The sequence below is a fragment of the Amblyomma mixtum genome, chromosome 5 (assembly GCF_055824585.1).
Source record: "Amblyomma mixtum isolate Tamu chromosome 5, ASM5582458v1, whole genome shotgun sequence".
In the NCBI taxonomy this organism is placed as follows: domain Eukaryota; kingdom Metazoa; phylum Arthropoda; class Arachnida; order Ixodida; family Ixodidae; genus Amblyomma; species Amblyomma mixtum.
This window is the reverse complement of record NC_143016.1, coordinates 31,382,513-31,400,286: the sequence shown is the minus strand read 5'-3', so window position 1 is coordinate 31,400,286 and position 17,774 is coordinate 31,382,513. Positions and strand designations below refer to the sequence as shown.

The window sequence follows — 17,774 nt, the reverse complement described above, 5'->3', positions numbered from 1 at the left end:
GTCGAGGAAACAATAGTATACGCAGGACGGGTGGCGTCGGATGTGAGCTGGAGTGCGCCTGCGCGGAAGATAACAAGAAAGGTACAAGAACGCAAAGAGCGTAAAAGAAACGAAGGGAACCCGCGAAAAAAACGAGCGCCACCGAGGAGCAGAAGAGAGAGGAAATTGGCGGTAGAGTTTAGCCTGTCCGGGGTCGTAGTAATATACATACACGAATTGCAGATGCGCGCGTGGCGCACCCCAGCGGTCGTCGTCGTCGTTTGTCACTCGCTCTAACGAGCGACGCCGGGCATAGCCGGGCGCGAGCATCTGCACTGGCCTCGCATACACCCCCCCCCCCCCCCCCTCCCACCTATACACGCACACACAAGCCTTGTATATGCCTCGGTTGTATAGCAACAGCTTTCCACGCGACTCAGCATTGGCTACGGCTTGGGTCGTCTCTTCTCCGTGTGTATAGCTACTGCACGAACACACGCACGGCCGAAGCGCCGCTTGGCCAACCAAGCGGTATAACCGTGGCGGCGACACACAGGGCGTCGCTTACATGGTTGACGCGCACTGCGGCGGCTTCCAGAAGAGAGGGAGCGCGAAATAGAGGTAGAGAGGGAAAACAGTTGCCACCGTTTCCACCGCCGCAGCGGCCGCACCATTTTTATCTGCTCCTGCTTTTGGCGTTTTGGCTTAGTTCGTCCATTAGAGAGGTATAGGGCCGCAGAGGGAAGCAGCCGTCTTTCTTATCTCATCGCAGCTCCCGCAGATTTAGCGAGCCGATTTCCAGTTTTCACCTGAAGTGTATACGACCGGCGACGGCTTGTTCCTGGAAGACATGGTTCCCTTGTCAGCGGGTGCCTCTCCGTGGGCCGCGCTTGCAGTCTTCGAGGCCGGCGTGAGCTTGTTTATTGGAACGCTGCGTGAAGACCAGTGCAGTGGGGTGGGGGCTCGAGCGTCTGCTTTGGCGGGGTCTCGCTGGGAACGCATGCGGGTTATACAAAGGATGCTGAGTGGGCGTACGTTCTCGTCCACACAATTTTGCTTTTACTTGGGTCCGTCTGTTATCTTTTCATTGTAGCAGAATAATTTAGTTTACCCTGCTGCCTTTGTATGTTTCAGCACCACGTCAGGGCAACTGTGCATGCAAGCATCATTCTATTTAAATTCCACTGTGCCTTTCGGCTCAGTACACGTTGTGGGCACCATAAAGATTGAAGTTTAAAGAGTTGTGAGCAAACCATGGTCCTCCGAATTCCGAAATGCTAGCCGAAGTCTAAGCGCTAAAATAACAGGCCTCGGGGCACTGTTTGTGGGCATTACCTATACTTTCTTACGCATGCAGTCTATCTCCTCTCTCTCTCTCTCTCTCTCTTGTCATTTTATCCACCTTCCCAAAGCAAGTTTTCGCCATCAGTGTAACATCCGCTGCAGAAAGCAGACCTCCTCCATATCTCTCCAATTAACCCTGCCCTCTGCCAGCTGCGGTCACCTTATCCGCGAGAAACTTCTAATCTCATCCTTCCACCTGACCTGCCCTGCCATGCTTGCCTTCTCTAGGAATCCACTCTGTTACCCTTCACTCCGTTACCCCTAACGACCATCGGTTATCTTGGCTTCCCATTATATGTCTTGTCCATGCCCATTTCTTTTTCTTGTAATGCAGCCATGAGTAATATATCTAGCCTCGATGCCTTTTGTTTCTCCTTTCTCCCTCTCGAAAGACATAGCATGAGCGTGCACCAGGGACAAACAGCAATTAAAGCAATTAAAGCGAAATCTCAGCGCAGCTTCTTTGCTGCATGAGACACGGTGCTCGTACCGTTGTCCCTTGCTTTGAGGGCATAATGATGCTGCACCACATAGCGCAAGTGTTATCGGTGAAACGTTTTACCTGCATTACAATTTCGATCACTTCGCTCTGCAAAACACCGCCTTCCACGCCATATGGCTGTTCACGAGTGTACACGTGTTGTTGCATCACTGCCAGTGACGCCAGAATGAAACACTTAACCACTAACCTGTTTTTATCATCGCGCATGCGAGAAGGTATGAAACAGCTTCGCATTTAAGGCAGCATTTTGGCAGTTGTGTAAATGCGTTAAGTAACTGTGGGGTGCCGAAAAACGTGCGAACACGGTTGATTGATCCGTCTCAGCAGGTTGAGCTTTGTGGTTAATATTGTAAATGGATTCATCACGTCACATGAGCCGTCGTAAGAGAAGCATGTGGTGTTTCAGAAGTAGGGCATGCACAACAGTTTCTTTGTGTCGCTGCGAAGAGGACCGGAACGGGAGCGCCATATGCATGGTGCGACAAACCTGCATGCAACCTCGTGTTCTCAGTGAGCATGCATGACTGTGAAAGCAGCAAGCAGTAAAAGGGGAGTAGACTGTCCTCTAGCACACTGCCATTTATAAACGAGAGTGCGCTACAGGACAGTTTATTCCATTTTTACTCCCACATAGGCGTATTTGTGTTTAGAGTGTAGATGGCTGAAAAAGGTAATATATATAGAGGTGGTTCTAAATTATTCATGCCACTGTAATTCATTGACATATTGTGCGTAGACCAGTGAAATACACGGAAACTTGCTAACTTCATGTAATGTGGAACGCGGCTGTAAGAACTGGCCGTTCATCAGACTAGATGGCACGCCATAAATGCTGCTGACCGTCGAGTTAAGCTACGTTACCATAGCCATGGCTTCTGTACAGTATTAAGACACTACGAATACTAAGGAGCGTATAGCATGACGGAAAGCACTTCTATATAATTTGCTAGCTTCGCAGACATCTAACAACAACAACAACAGTGAAAAATTACTGAAGATTGGACCGTCTCCCTGGATGTCGTGTTTAAGGACCGATACATTCCATTAAGCGCCAGGGTTATATTGGGGCTTGCTTAAATCAGTCACAATAAAAAAAAATACTCAGTAGTCAGCAGCTAAGCCTAACTAAACAAACCATATCGCAGTCGTAGACTCTTTAAATTCACTGAGCGGCGAAAAACACCGTCGCCACAGTTAGCTTTAGACAAAGTCTAGCGCGAAAGGCCTTCTTTTTACAAGTATTCACAAGACAAAAGCCGGCTAAAGCCAACAAAGTGGCATTTAACACTGTCTCGAGCAGTTATGCACACGAGGTATGTAATAAGAGATTAAGTTCTTAAATCCAGCTATCATCTCGCAAAAAATCAGCAAGTGCACGCCGCTGCATATAAGCAGACGGAGATCTGCGACGGTTCATTCGAAACGGGAAATGTGACACGTGACTGTCGGAACGCCTAATGTCAGAGTGCACGCGTGAAGGGAACCTTTAGCGCGCTTGTAAGCAAGGCGCGGTTCATATCGCTTTCATTGCTTTCTTGTCTTCCTCCGGTATTTGTCAAAGAATACAGCGTGCCTCTCGCAGAGTGCAAGCCGGCTCGCGGAGTATACATAATTGTCGCGCGGGTATTTTCCTGGCTTACTCCGCGCGCCGTCTTTCGTCATCGCCGTTCGCTGCTTCTCTCCAGAGCAAAGGCTGAACATCCTTCCGCGATGATGTATGGGCCACCGAGATGTCGTTTCTGTTGTGCTGCTGCCTTCCCGACGCCACCTGCGCTATGTATACCTGATCGCGCAGCTGACTAGCATAGCTGTTCTGCGCATTAACCTCTTAGGGAGGAAATAACGCCGCGTAAACGTTTTTTTCGCAGCGCCGCCACACGACAAAATGTGGCGTAACTTGCAGGAGTGTCTCATCCCGACTACACTCTAAGCACTAATACGCCTGTATGGGAGTAAAAAGGGAGTAAGTTGTCTTCTAGCGCACTCCTTTTTTTAAAGGGGGTTCGCTGGAGGACAGCTTTACTCCCTTTTATACTCCTTTCTGTTTGGAGTGTAAAGTTTTGGCCTTTGGACAGTCAAGTGCAGGGCGGCTCTATCGAAGTGAGCCAGCCAAGCATCAGCAGGGTTTACAGCGCATATAATATTCACCGACTACGGTCTAGCATACAAAACGAAAAAAAAAAGTAGATATACAGCCGCGAAGCGCGGTTGCAAGTGCGGCACGAATGCATCCCATCATCATGCTCGCGATTGGTGACGGATTACGACGCCTTTCTTCTGTTCTTATAGGAGCTCTGACAGAAGTCCATGTATTCTATCGAGGTTATCTTCTTCGTCTGCAAGTGCTTTCTATTTTTTGGTATTCCTTTTCATCCAATCTCACCTGGATAACATTTTGTACTGTCGGCAACAAATGCGAACAGCGGAGCGCGTTGCCAAAGGTCCATTTTTACGCTGCCTGTCTTCTCATCAGAGGTAGACGTGCTCGTCTATGATATGCGATAGTTTTGCTTGTTTTCTTTGACGTTCATTTCCTCGCTCTGCCACTGGAGCTCCATATTCGTACTTTCTACCGATCTCAACTTGCGCAGCGCGGCTTAGCTGGCAGCAGCAGTTGTAGCATAGAGAAAGTATGTTTCTCTATGGTTGTAGTCTGCGTGGGTGAAGCGAGAGCTCTTAGCTCCCTGGCCTGCAGCTCTTTGATTTTGCTGCTATCATCGCCCGATTATCAGCGTCTAGTTGGGATACTAAAAGTTTCAATGCACAAGACAGATCGCGTGGCTGTCGGTGTCCAGCCGTGGCCGTTGTTGAATCACTTGCTTCCGTGTCAATAAGCAAAACTTTATCGCTGTGCTGGCAGAAATGTGGAGCGCCCGCGGCAAAGCAAGAAAACGAACGTCAAAGAAGAGAGAGGCAAAACTGTCGCAGACCGGAAGAGCTCGCCTCTATCTCTGATGACGACAGACAGCGTAAAATGGACCTTTTTCCGCGCGCTCCGCTGTTCGCATTTCATATGTTGCCGACAGTACCTTACGCTGATAAAGAAATCGCTGCTCTTCATTATCGAGGTGAGCTGTGCGGTGCGAAAGCGAAAATTGGGTCCACATAAATCTGGCTTGCAAACCTAAGAATGCATTTCTGTATTAGAAAAGAAGACGCCAACAGGCACTGGTCAGGCTAGTGCGAACAAAATACAGGCGCATCCGTGCCAGAGCTGCGCGATGAAAACCGTATTTTGCTTTTCGCCGTGCCTTATCTCCAGACAGACGCGCGTAGATCACGCTGTCCAAAGGCACGCGCGTTGCTGCCAGCAGTCGCACGGCCGACAGCGTTTGACACCATATTTCAAAGTGGTCTGAAATTCCGCTCCCCTCTTCCCCGAACAGAAAAGCGCCCTCACGTCGACGAGGCCATAGGGCGGCGCCGCTCCAGACGGCGCCGCATCACTAACGCACAAACTCGACGCGATTTGCTTGCCGTGGCTTATTCTGAGCCCTCGAAGGGTCAAGCGCTCTCTGTTCTCTCGCCGGCCGGTTTCGATTAATTCGCAGCGGCGTTGCCAAAAGCGCGCGCGCGCGTGAGCACCGCTTTTGCTTCTTTCCCGCCCTTTTTGTTTTTCCCCTTCTCTAGGGGCATCCGGGCCCCATCAGTACAGCACGCACAAACGAACACGCACGAACACTTTCCCGCCGGAGTCAGCGGCCGAACTCGAGGCATCAAGCGCCGCTCGCCGCCACTGCAACAACTATACGGCCGTGCCCGCTCTCCCATCCCCCCCGTTCTCTGCCTTGCGGGCCAGCAGCAGCAGCAGCGACGACGACGAGAAGCCGACGCCGCCGCGGCAACACCGCGCGAGCGAGATGAGAGACCGCCCGTCGGGAGGGGAACGACGCTCCTCCTCCGGCGCTCGTCTATCCTCGCCTCGCGCCGCAACGCACGCACGCACGGATAGCCGCGCCTGATCCACATATGATCCCGGCGCGCATCCCATCAGCCGCCGCCGTGGTCATTATGGGAATGCGCATGCGCTCTCCGGTCACGACCGTTTCTGGAGTCACGTCCGCGATCTCACCCCCCTCCGCCGCCACCTCGTTCCCCCCGCCCCGGTATTCCTCACCTACCGACCATATACCATACTCTCCGCGTACCCAGGTCGTGCTTAGTTCTTTTTTACGCTTTTGTGTCGTCGAAACTGCTGCTGTTGTTTTCGGCCCGGCTGCCTGTGTTTTTCTTGTTTCCATTTCTGTTCTACGCGGTCGCTTTCGGGGAGACCGGTTCCAAGCCGCGCTCCGCGTCGACCTCCTCCTCCTGTGAGCGACGGAGACGGTGTTGCAGAAGCCGCGGCTGCAACGACAGCGGCGGCAGCAGCGGCAAGCCGGTACGGCGCTCTCCCACAAAAACAGACTCGCCGATGCCGTCCCATCGATTATGTGCCTCGCGGGAGAAAACACGAGGTGAAAGAGACTAACGACGACAAGCAAAGGGAGCAAAAAACAAAACGTAAGAAAGCTGTAGGAAGCGGCGCTGCTCGCGGAGGCAGCCGGAGCAGCCGCGCGCGCTTTCGGGTAAATCGCCGCCGTTGCGGCCATGCTCTCTTCTGCTCCAATGCGCGACCCGATCCCGAAGCGCGGCGGGCCCTCTTCACCACCAGTTCCCCCCCCCCTCCCCCCCCCCCCTCAGCACCCCCAACCCCGGGGCACTGTCGTGAGCGTGCGCAAGCGGTTGCTTTCTTTTTGCAGTCGCAGTTTCCTCTGTTCTTTTTCTTCTATCCGCCCCCCCCCCCCCCCTTCCCTTTTACGACAAATGCAGCCGCGCGTAGCTCCCGATTTGAACTCTTCTCTTGCCTTTCTTGCGTTCGTGACTCGGGTTCCGAGTGGTCGGCTGTAGAGCTGCTTTGCTTTTGCATCGCACAGAAACTGGCTGCTGATCTCGTTCGATAATTATGTGGAGCATGAGAATCATTACACTATCGCTCCAAATGCCCGTAACGTGAGGAGAGTACCACATGGGCGCCCCATGCTGCGGCGTTCCGATCGGTTCCGATCGACGCGGTACTACATAGCATCCTTAACGCGCTGCCTCGCTCTAATATGCTTCAAGCAATTGGAATCTTATCGTGTATGCGAATGGCTTCGTGTAAAAAAAAATAATAATAATAAGCGCTGTCATTTTTCTCCATTGAGGAGAGCACTATGAGAACAATGCGAAGTACGCGAATTTTTTATAGTGTTCACCAACTTGCCCCGCTTTGAGCACCGTCTCCTATTTATTGAATTGTGACCGATAATATATGGAGAACGAAGTATTTCCCTGTGGGATTTACGATGAGTGATTTCTGATATCGGCTGGCGCAGGTAGAACCGACTAAACTGCTTTGCAGTCCCTGCGACAGACACATATAGATCGTATTCACCGTCTTAATTTTTACCCGCCCAGCTTCCCAAGTAATGCCCTCCGACTCGCTCTCACACACTGCATACATTTTTAGATTCAGCGCACCTTTCTTACACCGACCATTTGAGAGGAGAGAGCGAGAGACTTGGAGTGTGAGGAAACGGAAATGCCAGGCACCAAAGCAAACAGCCCAAGCACCCTCTTTAAAACAACACGTATTATCACAGCAGTACAGCTCGCCTTGCTAATGAAAGTTGACGCACTCAACAGCCTCATTACAAACTCAGATTGCCATATATCCATACCTCATGGTGGTCATCGTCACGAACTTACGTCATCACGTAGCTAGGTCACATGACTAGTTAAGTGTCACGTGAACTATTAATGGGTAGGGTGCGTTTCCGAAGTCAACGCAAAGAATCATGGGGAAATCGTCTGCTAGCTACTTCCAGTTCCAGTTTTCTCCCTCTGCTTGCCTGTTGCACAGCTGTCGTTGCGCATGCTGCTGTCAATTATTAAATAATTTATCGGCGCTGCGACATCGGTAATTGTGCAGCAGCATTGTAAGATCAGCGCGTGCTGCGTATGTGTGTATTGTGAGCTCAGAAATTGACAGCACCGAAAGGTAACAGTGTTATATCGTGGTTAATTGCGGCGTGAGCTAGATGTTGCGCACATGCGCTGCAGTCGGGTTCACACGGCAATGGGCAAAGTTTAACGCCTGGATCATTATATAATTGTTTTCATTCATTCGGCGCTGTGCAAAGTTTTTTGAAGCTTCTACAATTCAGCAGAGATTTATTTTCTTCACAGCGTGTAAAGCCTGCCAATGGGCTAGCAGATGACGCATTCATGCCTCTGTGCGTAGCGCGTTTCAACACATCGCATTGCATACTCGTAGGAAGCCTCAAACCATTTTCATTATTTTGGTTGCATTAGTTGCCACGAATCAGAACAGAGTTCTTTTAGCGATGATGCAGTGCAATAAGCGAGGTTACATCACGAATAAATTGGTAGAATACGCGATACAGTCGAACCTAGTTATAACGAAACGTTTTATGGAGTAATGGATATAACGAAAGAATGACGATTCATCTTGGAAGCTCGGTGAACACGGGGTATAACGAAGCTGCGGCTATAACGAAGTAATCGTCGGGCCCCTTCAACTTCGCTACAACGTGGTTCAACTGTAATAACACAATGTTTGCTTTGCTTCGACTCCGAAAACGCGCCTCACCCATTGCCAGTGGTCATTGAACCCATGGGTCGTTACAGTTAAATAACGCGTCAGTTGAGTTCCCGAGCACATTCCTTTGTCACATTCTTTCTTTAACACCCCTCTTACACATGCTGCTGACGCTGGAAAGTTAAGGGAATGCCTCATTAAATTTCGGATTTGTTAACAACATCACATTTCTGAAATAATTCCCCAATTAGCCTGGTCGGCTAAAAATTCGGACGCGCGTGTCAGTGTCTCTACTTTTTGTGTGGAATGAAGTCTATTCCGGTCCATTCAGTAGCTGCAGCAAACAGCGTACACGGCATCATCATCGCGGCGGCCTAGGCCAGGAATCGGCGAGGCGGATTCCGCACGCTCGCGGCGTTGCCCCGTGGCTGAGCGAGTGCGCACGCGCGGAGGGCCCGAGGAGGCGCCTAAAAAGATGGCTCCCCATCCCGCGGTGACCATTTGTCAGGGCAAATCCGGATCTCACACGAACTGCTCAGCGGGACCGGTTTGCCAGATTCCTACAGAGCACCGCGCGCCACGCTCCTCGCCGCCGCGGACTCTCCCCTTGGACTGCGCGCACTGACACACACGCACGCACTAACGCACGCGGGCAGTGCACGTTCGGACCGCCGCGGTGACGCCGCCCCTTGAAGACCCGTGTAATGCGCATTCGGGGATCCACACATACACAAAGACTGGCCAGTTTCGTTGGAGGCTCCTTATCTATGCTCTTTATCTCCGCGGGCAGGCGGTCGTTGTGCAAAGCAGCCGAGAGATATGAAAAGCGGTACGTACCATACGTCCAAGATGGAGCTCGTTAGTCATCGATCCTATAAGAACAGGATGTGCGTTGCGCTAAACGGCGGACAAGGCATAGACCAAGACATTGCACATAGTGTGACGAGGTAAATTTGGACTCTGATACGAGCATAACGTATTTCGAAACTGCGACAGAGCTCTTCAGCGATAGTCCGAAACGCGATAATCAATGTACTACCTTCAGTACCTTGGTAACAAACTTGTAATAATAAGTGTCGTTTATTGGCGCTCCCTTATAACCTGTATACAAATCCCACTGCTAGTGATCGCGATGTGCACATTTCGGGCTTCAGCGCGTTGTTATTTCATCCTGTGAATCGTGAGATGTAAATGGGGCCACAAACGCAGGATTGGAACCACCAGTATCTAACATATGTGCTCTATGTTGGGATATATGATGGGGAGCGTGAAAAACCACATCTTTGAGCACTTCGCGAATAGCAAACGCTCCAGGGCGTTTTCGCGAAGCTCGGTGGCCACTACGCAGGTTGCTGGAGATGCGAGAGACCCCTCTCCAAAAAGTAATCGACCGCATCACGCGCAACCCAGCGACCACACTGGCCGAAGCATCGAGCGGCGACGGGACGACGGACCACGCGGAAAAGGCGTCCGTAATGCAAACCAATAAATTTTCACTCGATAGCTGCTCCGAAGCGCCGAATGCGCAGCATACCGTAGCCGGGCTGCATTCTATCTATTCCTCTGTCATTCCCCTCTCTCTGCCTCCGGTGCCTCCGATGTTGCCGCGCGCAGGGGCCTTCTTCTTTCCTTCTTCTTTGCTCCTCTTTCCTTTCCCGTCCGGTTCTCTCCGCTTCCGACAGCTCATCGCGCTCTCTCATTTTTCAACTCTGTCTCGCCGCCGACGTATGCACTCTCTCGCAGCCCACCACCCCACCTCTCCGTCCTCCTCTCCTGCTCCTCTTAGCGTCTCGTTCGTCGCCACCGGCGTGCGGAGGACACAGGTGTCTACAGGTGTACACTCCCCGAGATCGGAGAGATGTGTTCCTTGATTGCCACGGAACGCTTTGGAAGCAGCAGCAGTGGCCACGGCCGGGGCTGGCCGCTCGCTTTTGGGGAGTGGCGCGTGCGCGTGTCAGGGAGGAGACGAGATTCATTTCGACGATTGCCGGACGGAACGACCGGCAGTCCGGCCCGGAATTTCTTCTTGTCGGCCCCTGCGATGAAGAAAGTGGGAGGGGGACACCTCGCTCTACCGCCGAGCGAAGGCAAATCGCTGTAGCACCTCGTTGGCGCGCCTGATGGGGTTTCATTTGCGCTCCTCACTCTTTAATTGTCGCTCGCTCAGATATAACTACATGGCCTCGAGTAGTACTAGAGTTTGGTTATTATGCTGGACTCAACAGATTAACAAAAGAAGCAGCTTTACGTCCGGTGTTTAAGGGGGCGACTTATGTGCTGCTCGTGCAGTTCTCGGCCTCATGCCCTCTTCGCTACATGTATATCGATGCATACAGGGCAATCCGCCAAGGAATACTAAGATTTTGACAAGGTAATTACTTCGATCAGTGTCCACCAGGGCGTAATCGTACGATCACAAAGCAAAGCTAAGGTAAAGCGTCGGAGTTGAAAAACTAACGGCAGCTGCGAAGATTTTGTGAAGTTGTATTACTGTACGGGTGTATAACTGCCCAACAGTCAAGCGACATGGATATACTATATACACGCTTGAGTGTAGGACTGTATACTGCACTCGATTTATCACCTTCTCATTAATTGAAAGCGCTAGTTTCAGCAAACCATCAGTGAAGGAATACCAGATAATCTGGAAGCGATTTCATCAAGATTTGGCTCGGAGAAACCTAATACATTTTATTCAAACACGCTAACTAAAAAATGCAGGGCGCCAAGTCCTGTGAACGAGGGAAGCGCTTGCAGCTAGGTTCAACATGCTGTTGGTCCAGTATAAATAGGTGATAAAACGCGAAACGAGTCATTTGCTCTCACGAATGAACCTATGATTTCACTCTTTATGTCTGGCAAAGAGCATAGTACTGTTAGAGCGTATTTACGCTAACAAGGGAGGAACAAAGAAAGAATAAAATCCAAGTTTTACCTGTATATAGCCTGAACACGTTCATAGACCACAATTTCCCTCTCGCAAGGAAAGCGTTCAAATCAATCTACACTTTGGCTGGCTAAATATATGCAGCGCTGCAAGACTCCGAACACGCGCTTATAAGCACGCAAGTGCCTGCGCGGCAGCTACGGCGATCTTTTGTTCTGTCAAATTTATCCTTGACAATGTGTCCACCTCTCGGTGCAAACTTCCCCGCATATCGCTGCAATAGGCAAAAGTAACGTGGGAAAAACACCCTGTGCAGCTCATTGGTATAATGTTTTAGACACGTTCGCTCATTGAACCGGCGGCCGTTACCGTGCCGCCCAGGCCACTGCACGGAATTTGTCCGTCTGTGCGCACATAGCGTGCAAAGCGGGCGCCACGGGCGGGCAAAACGAGGCGGGTCGGGCACCTCACGTTCGAGCCACGCGCCACCGTCGTGCGCCTCCGAGCGCCGCAGCTGCGGTAAATATCGGGTGCTGCCCTCCCATGCAATTACGGCCGCTCTACTCCCCCGTTAACCGCGAGCCGAGCCGACCTCTGGCGGTGGTGGCACCCGTAGAACTGTACTCGCGAGCACAGGGCAGCTGCCCCTGGCCAACGCAGAGGGTCAAGATTGCCCGGCAGTGTGTTTCTCGCAGGAGGGAGGAAGGCAGGCGATTGAGTGCGCCCCACAAATTTGCGGTGGCCGCCACCGGGGGCAAAGCTTTACGCGGAAGGGAGCCGTAGATCGTCGACGGAGCAGGTCGGGCTCTCTTGCTTCGCTGGCATGCGAGTGCTCGACTTTTTCTCGGTCAAACAGCTTTGCTCCCGCGCCGTTTGATGGGAGGTCCTTCTTGTCTGTGTCTGGATTAGGATCGCGCATACGAAGCCCCCATTGGCGCGTAATTTATCGCTGGCTCGTTTCCGTGTGGCGCATTCTTCTGCGCGTATCAGTTGTTCTATTTCGCTTCGCGAATCGCTACACGAATTCGTCATATGTCGCAGCACTCTGGGAGAGAAGGGAGATGAAGAAGGGATGAAGAGATCGAATGAGGAAAGAGAGAGGCCAAAGGTTGGGTTCGTCGTAGGGACTAAACGCTGTGGAACAGCTGTTTGCGTTAGTCTGATTAAAATAACTCTGTTAGCATATCCTGTCAGACTGCGTTCGAAGATCGAGTGTCTACAGCTGTGAAGGCCATTTTTATTTTTCCTTCATTGTCATCTAATCGAATATTTTTGCCTAACTTTTATTTCATCAGTTATGTCATTATGTTTCGCTCTAGATGTTAAGCTCAAGTTCAAACACCACATTGCATATGTCGCGCGGCTTTGATCATAGTTATATGGCATTCAATTATGTTGAACGCTGTATTTTCGCTGTAAGTTATGCCTCATACCGCCATAAAATGGAGCGATATTCTCATCGAAATTAATTGTATCCATATCCGATTAACATTCATTTTCTTAAGCACGAGGGAACGCTGTACTGATTCAATATTACCTAACGTTGTAATCCTACAGTAGAATCTAACACTATGTTAGTTCTGTATGTATACTGAATACCTTTACGGTGTGTTTTTTCTTTTTTTTTGTACCTATCCAAACTTGAACAGCCCCTTCGCTTGTGATGACAAAAAATAGATATTAGCGACAGTAATATTCGTTAGTTAGGGGCAATACTCTATACGAAATTTTCTCTTTCCTGTTTGCTAGATTACGCGGACGGCAAAGCGTAGTACTAAAAAATTAGTTTTGGTAACACGCGGCGGTGTAGGCTTGCACAATGCATGTTTTATTTATTTATTTATTTATTTATTTATTTATTTATTTATTTCAGAATACCCTAAGGCCCAGCTGGCACTACATAGGGAATCACTGATGAAAAACAGAGCATGATCACAGAAGACGCAAACCAAAAGGATGGCTGCAAAACGAATCCTGTTACTCTTGCGTGCATGCTGCGGCAGCAAGCGAACGTATAATAATTCTTGAGAGACCCGAAAGCGGACTGTCAGCGCACCATCTCGAAGCATGTTGACGAGATGCGAAGAGTTTCAGGACTATAGGGGGCGCCACTAGCCGTGCCATAAGCACTGCAATGAACTTGGAGGACACGGTCGCGTACTCGATAGTTCCATGGCATCGGTTAATTATGGGTTTCTCGACTGGATCTTATCTGCTCGGCCTATTTATACTTCATTTTTGTGCCCGGAGTGCAGTAGGCTTATGGATATATATCAGTGTCGGACTTTAGGGCGACAGTTAAAGTGTTTTAAGAAAGCCAGTGCGATATGTAAAATGCCCTGTGCATGTATACGCCTGTATACGCATGCTCATATGCCCCTCCTCTTGTGTTCGCAGGCGAGAAGCCGTTCAAGTGCGAGTACGAAGGCTGCGACCGGCGGTTCGCCAACTCGTCGGACCGCAAGAAGCACTCGCACGTGCACACCTCGGACAAGCCGTACAACTGCAAGATCCGCGGCTGCGACAAGAGCTACACGCACCCGAGCTCGCTGCGAAAGCACATGAAGGTGCACGGCAAGTCGCCGCCCCCGTCGCCCTCCTCGTCGTCCGCCTCGGGGTACGAGAGCGACCCGGGCGTCGTCGCAGCGGGCCTCGGCACCGTGACGGGCTCTTGCAACGCCGCGAATCCCGCCGCCGGCGCGCTGGCCGGGGCGCCGACCCTGCAGCCCCTGGGGCTGTCCGCGGCGCCCCCCCACCAGCTGCCGGCCTCGACGGCGCTGAACGAGTGGTACGTGTGCCAGACGGGCGGAATGCCCACGCCGCCCAGCAACGAGCACTCGCCGCTGGGCGGGCCGACGCCCCACCACCACCTGCCGCCCCCGCCGCCGCCCTACTGACCCCGGCTGACGGGGGCCACCGGCTTCTGAGGGCCCCCCGACGACGTCGCCCCGCCGCCGCCACCGTCGACAACGGCGATGGCGCGACCACGCCACCGAGCGCCCGGCGGCCACCACAGCCTGATGGGCAGCAGCAGGATCGCCGAGTCTCGTGGCACCCGCCATCGAAGAAGCGCGGCCGTTGCCGCCACGGAGTCGGAAGCCGCGTTCTCTCGACGACCGGGCCGATCCGTCGTCGCGCACCGGCCGACCGAAGCCGACGATGAAGCTGGAAGAACAGCAACCAGCTCGGAGGAGACGGACTTCGAGGCGTCGAGAAAAAGCGGCTCCCCTTTCGTGACAGTGACGCGCGGCCATTCTGCAGTGCTGGTGTGCGACGGGACACAGCGCGAGAGGTGGCAGCGTGTGGTGAACGCTGAGGACGCTAAGACGCGCACTTCGCGCCAGGGCGAGAGCATGAAAAGGGCCGCGGAAACAGGCCATAATAGCGCGACAAGGCACACAGCGAGCGGAATAGAAAGTTCCAGCATGTATGCCGCCACAGTGAAGCGTTACACGACGTGCGGAGAATCCGCTATCTTCACGGAGCTTGGAGCGGACTCTGAGCTGCTTACTGTTCATGGTGTAGCCGTTCCCGTATCGAGTGCCGTGCCGACAGCCTTTGCCCTCAACTGTTGTAAACGCTTCTATGTTACTGGTATACCATCGCCGCAGCTTCCAGTCGCTAACCGTGTAAACGTGTCGCGATGCCGCTAAAATAGCGAGCTCACGCAAAGTTAGCTAAGCCTAGCAGTGTACGGCGTTAATGTTGGAGCGACAGGGAAATGTGGCATGCTGGGACTTTCCTAACGCCTCGCTTGGCGCCGAACGCGATTTCCTTTAAACCCTTCAAATTTCCCGCCTTCCCGGTCCGTTTTCCCGGAATGGCTGCTCCGCGGTCCGTCATTTTCTCGCGCGCGCTGCATGTAAAACGCACTGTGCCCAGAAATGCGCCGAGATGTATGGCATGCCATACAGCTGTCGCCATAGAGCGTGGCATTACGGTCGTCAATATTTGCATTCTCCGCTCGTATTCAAATAGTCATAATGGCTCTGTTTTAAAACTTCCCGAAATAATGCGGGAACACATCGCGCGAGGTAATGAGGGATGTTTCAACCGAGCCGTAGTGACTATTTTATTGAGGTCAGCCATTTACTTACGCCTGCTTAGGAGGACGAAACCTGTTTTGGGCAACAGCTTTGCAGGCGTCAACCGTGCACCGTAGTAAAAGGTTAAAAAAAGCAACAAAATCTCTCCCATTTCTGGGCGCAGGAGATGATATATCATGCGGCGAGCGCGTCACATATCTTGACGCTGACGGTGCGAGCAGGCAGCCGCTCGAGGCAGGCAGCGAATGTGACTTCTGCCGCCTGCTGTCCTGCCTGCGACAGCTCTGTGTACGTCCACATTAATTGTGCGGCTGTAATTTTTGGCTTTGTGCGGCAGAGAGTCGCGTGTGTACGCGGAGAGAAAAAAAAAAAGAGTTTGTTTTTTTGCCTTGTGATAGAGATCGCGTTCTCGCAATGTGTATAACCATATGGCGCCTTTGACATTCGTATTTAGCCACATCGGTGATCTCAGGACGATCATTGTGCGTACATCTGCCTCCTTTCGTGTGAAAGAAAACCTGCGAGTGCTGTTTTTTCTTGCTGACGCAAATCCTAAGAAGAAAGTAAAACGAAAAGTTGGGAGGGGGGCTAAATAACTTCAAGCGTTGAGGTTGATATCGTAAATTGGGTAATCGATGCTTTGTGCTTACATTAATGTTGACTAGGTTACATGTTTACAACGAACTGTCTAAGAAAGTTGTGTGCACGTCTTGCATTACGCTTGCTTAGTGCTGCCGATTGACACTGGCATGAGACAATATACAACGCACCCTATACCCTATAAGAGGGCTGTTGCGTGCAGGATTCATCCTCTGGGGCCGTGCCGTGCAACGCAGTTCCATTCCTCGTTCGGTGTTTTCACTATTCGGTCTTCTGAAGAGGCCTGCTGCGGCTGCAAAAAGAAAACTACAGCTTCAGATGTGTAGGGACTGTTGGCAGGACTTCATGTCGTTCGCGCTGAATGGCGCCATCATCGAATGACCGCAGTGACGTTATATCATCTCATGTGATCCATTAGTCACATTAATAGGACATGAGAGAAGCCAACAGCCACAGAAACCAAGGAGCACAGGGGATTTTTTTATTATTTATTTATTTTGTGGTGTTGATCAATTTATAATATTACTGAATTATAAATTGATCAACACCACAAAATAAATAAAAAAAAATACCCTGTGCTCCCTGGTTTCTGTGGCTGCTGGCTTCTCTCATATTTATAACGAGCCCCTCATTCCCCTTTCCTTGTCTGCTTAATTAATAGGACATGTTACACATAACTTTCATGCATGGGACCCTTTAGTTTTCGAAGGGTCATATCAGTCATGACTGTGGCCACCTTATACATAAAAAAGACCACCTTCAAAGCTGAAGATAGGGTCACCTTCAACTTTCCTTTTAGGTATAATTCTATACAAAAAGATCAAAGGGGGACAAATTTCATGAAATTCAGCATGTCGACTGAAAAAAAAAAAAAAAAACGCACTGAGGGGACCTGCAGGAGGCTTGCCGCTTGTATGCGTATAGGCTACTTATACGAGAGTCATCATCATTCACTAACGCACCCAAGTGCTCGGGCGGTCGTGTTCTCTTTCCACGAAAGGAGGGCCTAAGGCGCGCACGACAGCGCATATCATCGCGGGGAGCGCTGAGCGACATTCACTACCTCATGTTGCAGAGTAAAGGTCTGCACAGTCATGTCCTGAAGGCACAGCGAGCGGATTGAGGCCGTCCTGTACAGTATAGATTTGGTGACGTGCACGTGACGCTTCACAAGGACCCACCAATGCCATTCTTATCGATGATGTACTGTAGAGCCCTCGCTTAAACATTAATGGACCTGATGCGAAATTCCGCAAGTCAGATTTCCCACATGTGGCAATTGACCAAAACAAGATGGAGGAGCTCCTGCTAGAAGAGTTTTGAAAGCGACAAGAGGAGCGCGATTTGCGTAGGCGGAAAATATGAGAAACAGTTTGGAAGGATCGAACAAAAAACTGCGTGTTTTCGCGTTCTGACTACTCGGAGCGGACAGTCGGCCATCATGGTTGGGGTATGTGAGACGTGTAAAAGTCAGCTTGCGGAATTTCGCTAAAGTGCGCAGGACTGACTACATCTCAGATTTCCACGTAACGCGTCCTGACAGCTGTCTTTTTCTTCTAATACCTAGAAATAAGCTTTCTAGTTATATTCACTTGAATACGAATTTGGCGTTCTTTTAAGTGGGGACTTTACTGTGCAGCGTACAAAACTCGATGCCATTCGTGGATGGTTCTGCCCGCACATTTAACATCTGTCATCGTCAAAATGGCGTCAAGGGATGCCACGACATATCCCGAAAGATTAAGCCGAGTGGTGTTCTCAGCGGTATATGTACTTAATGTGTCGACACGCGCGTTCCGAGGCGCACTTGAAGTCAGCGTCAAGCGTGCATTAAGT

The 17,774-nt window shown here is 51.1% G+C and overlaps 1 protein-coding gene across 1 annotated transcript in view; it reads left to right on the top strand.

Annotated features, from left to right (window-relative positions):
- LOC149341673 (uncharacterized) overlaps nt 1-16,396 on the top strand; it is a 79,934-nt gene extending 63,538 nt beyond the window's left edge. Inside the window, exon 2 of the mRNA XM_089543828.1 lies at nt 13,690-16,396. Within this exon, the coding sequence (XP_089399954.1) occupies nt 13,690-14,189 (500 nt within the window). The 3' untranslated portion in view covers nt 14,190-16,396. The remainder of the gene's footprint in view (nt 1-13,689) is intronic.
- Nucleotides 16,397-17,774: the final 1,378 nt, after the last annotated feature.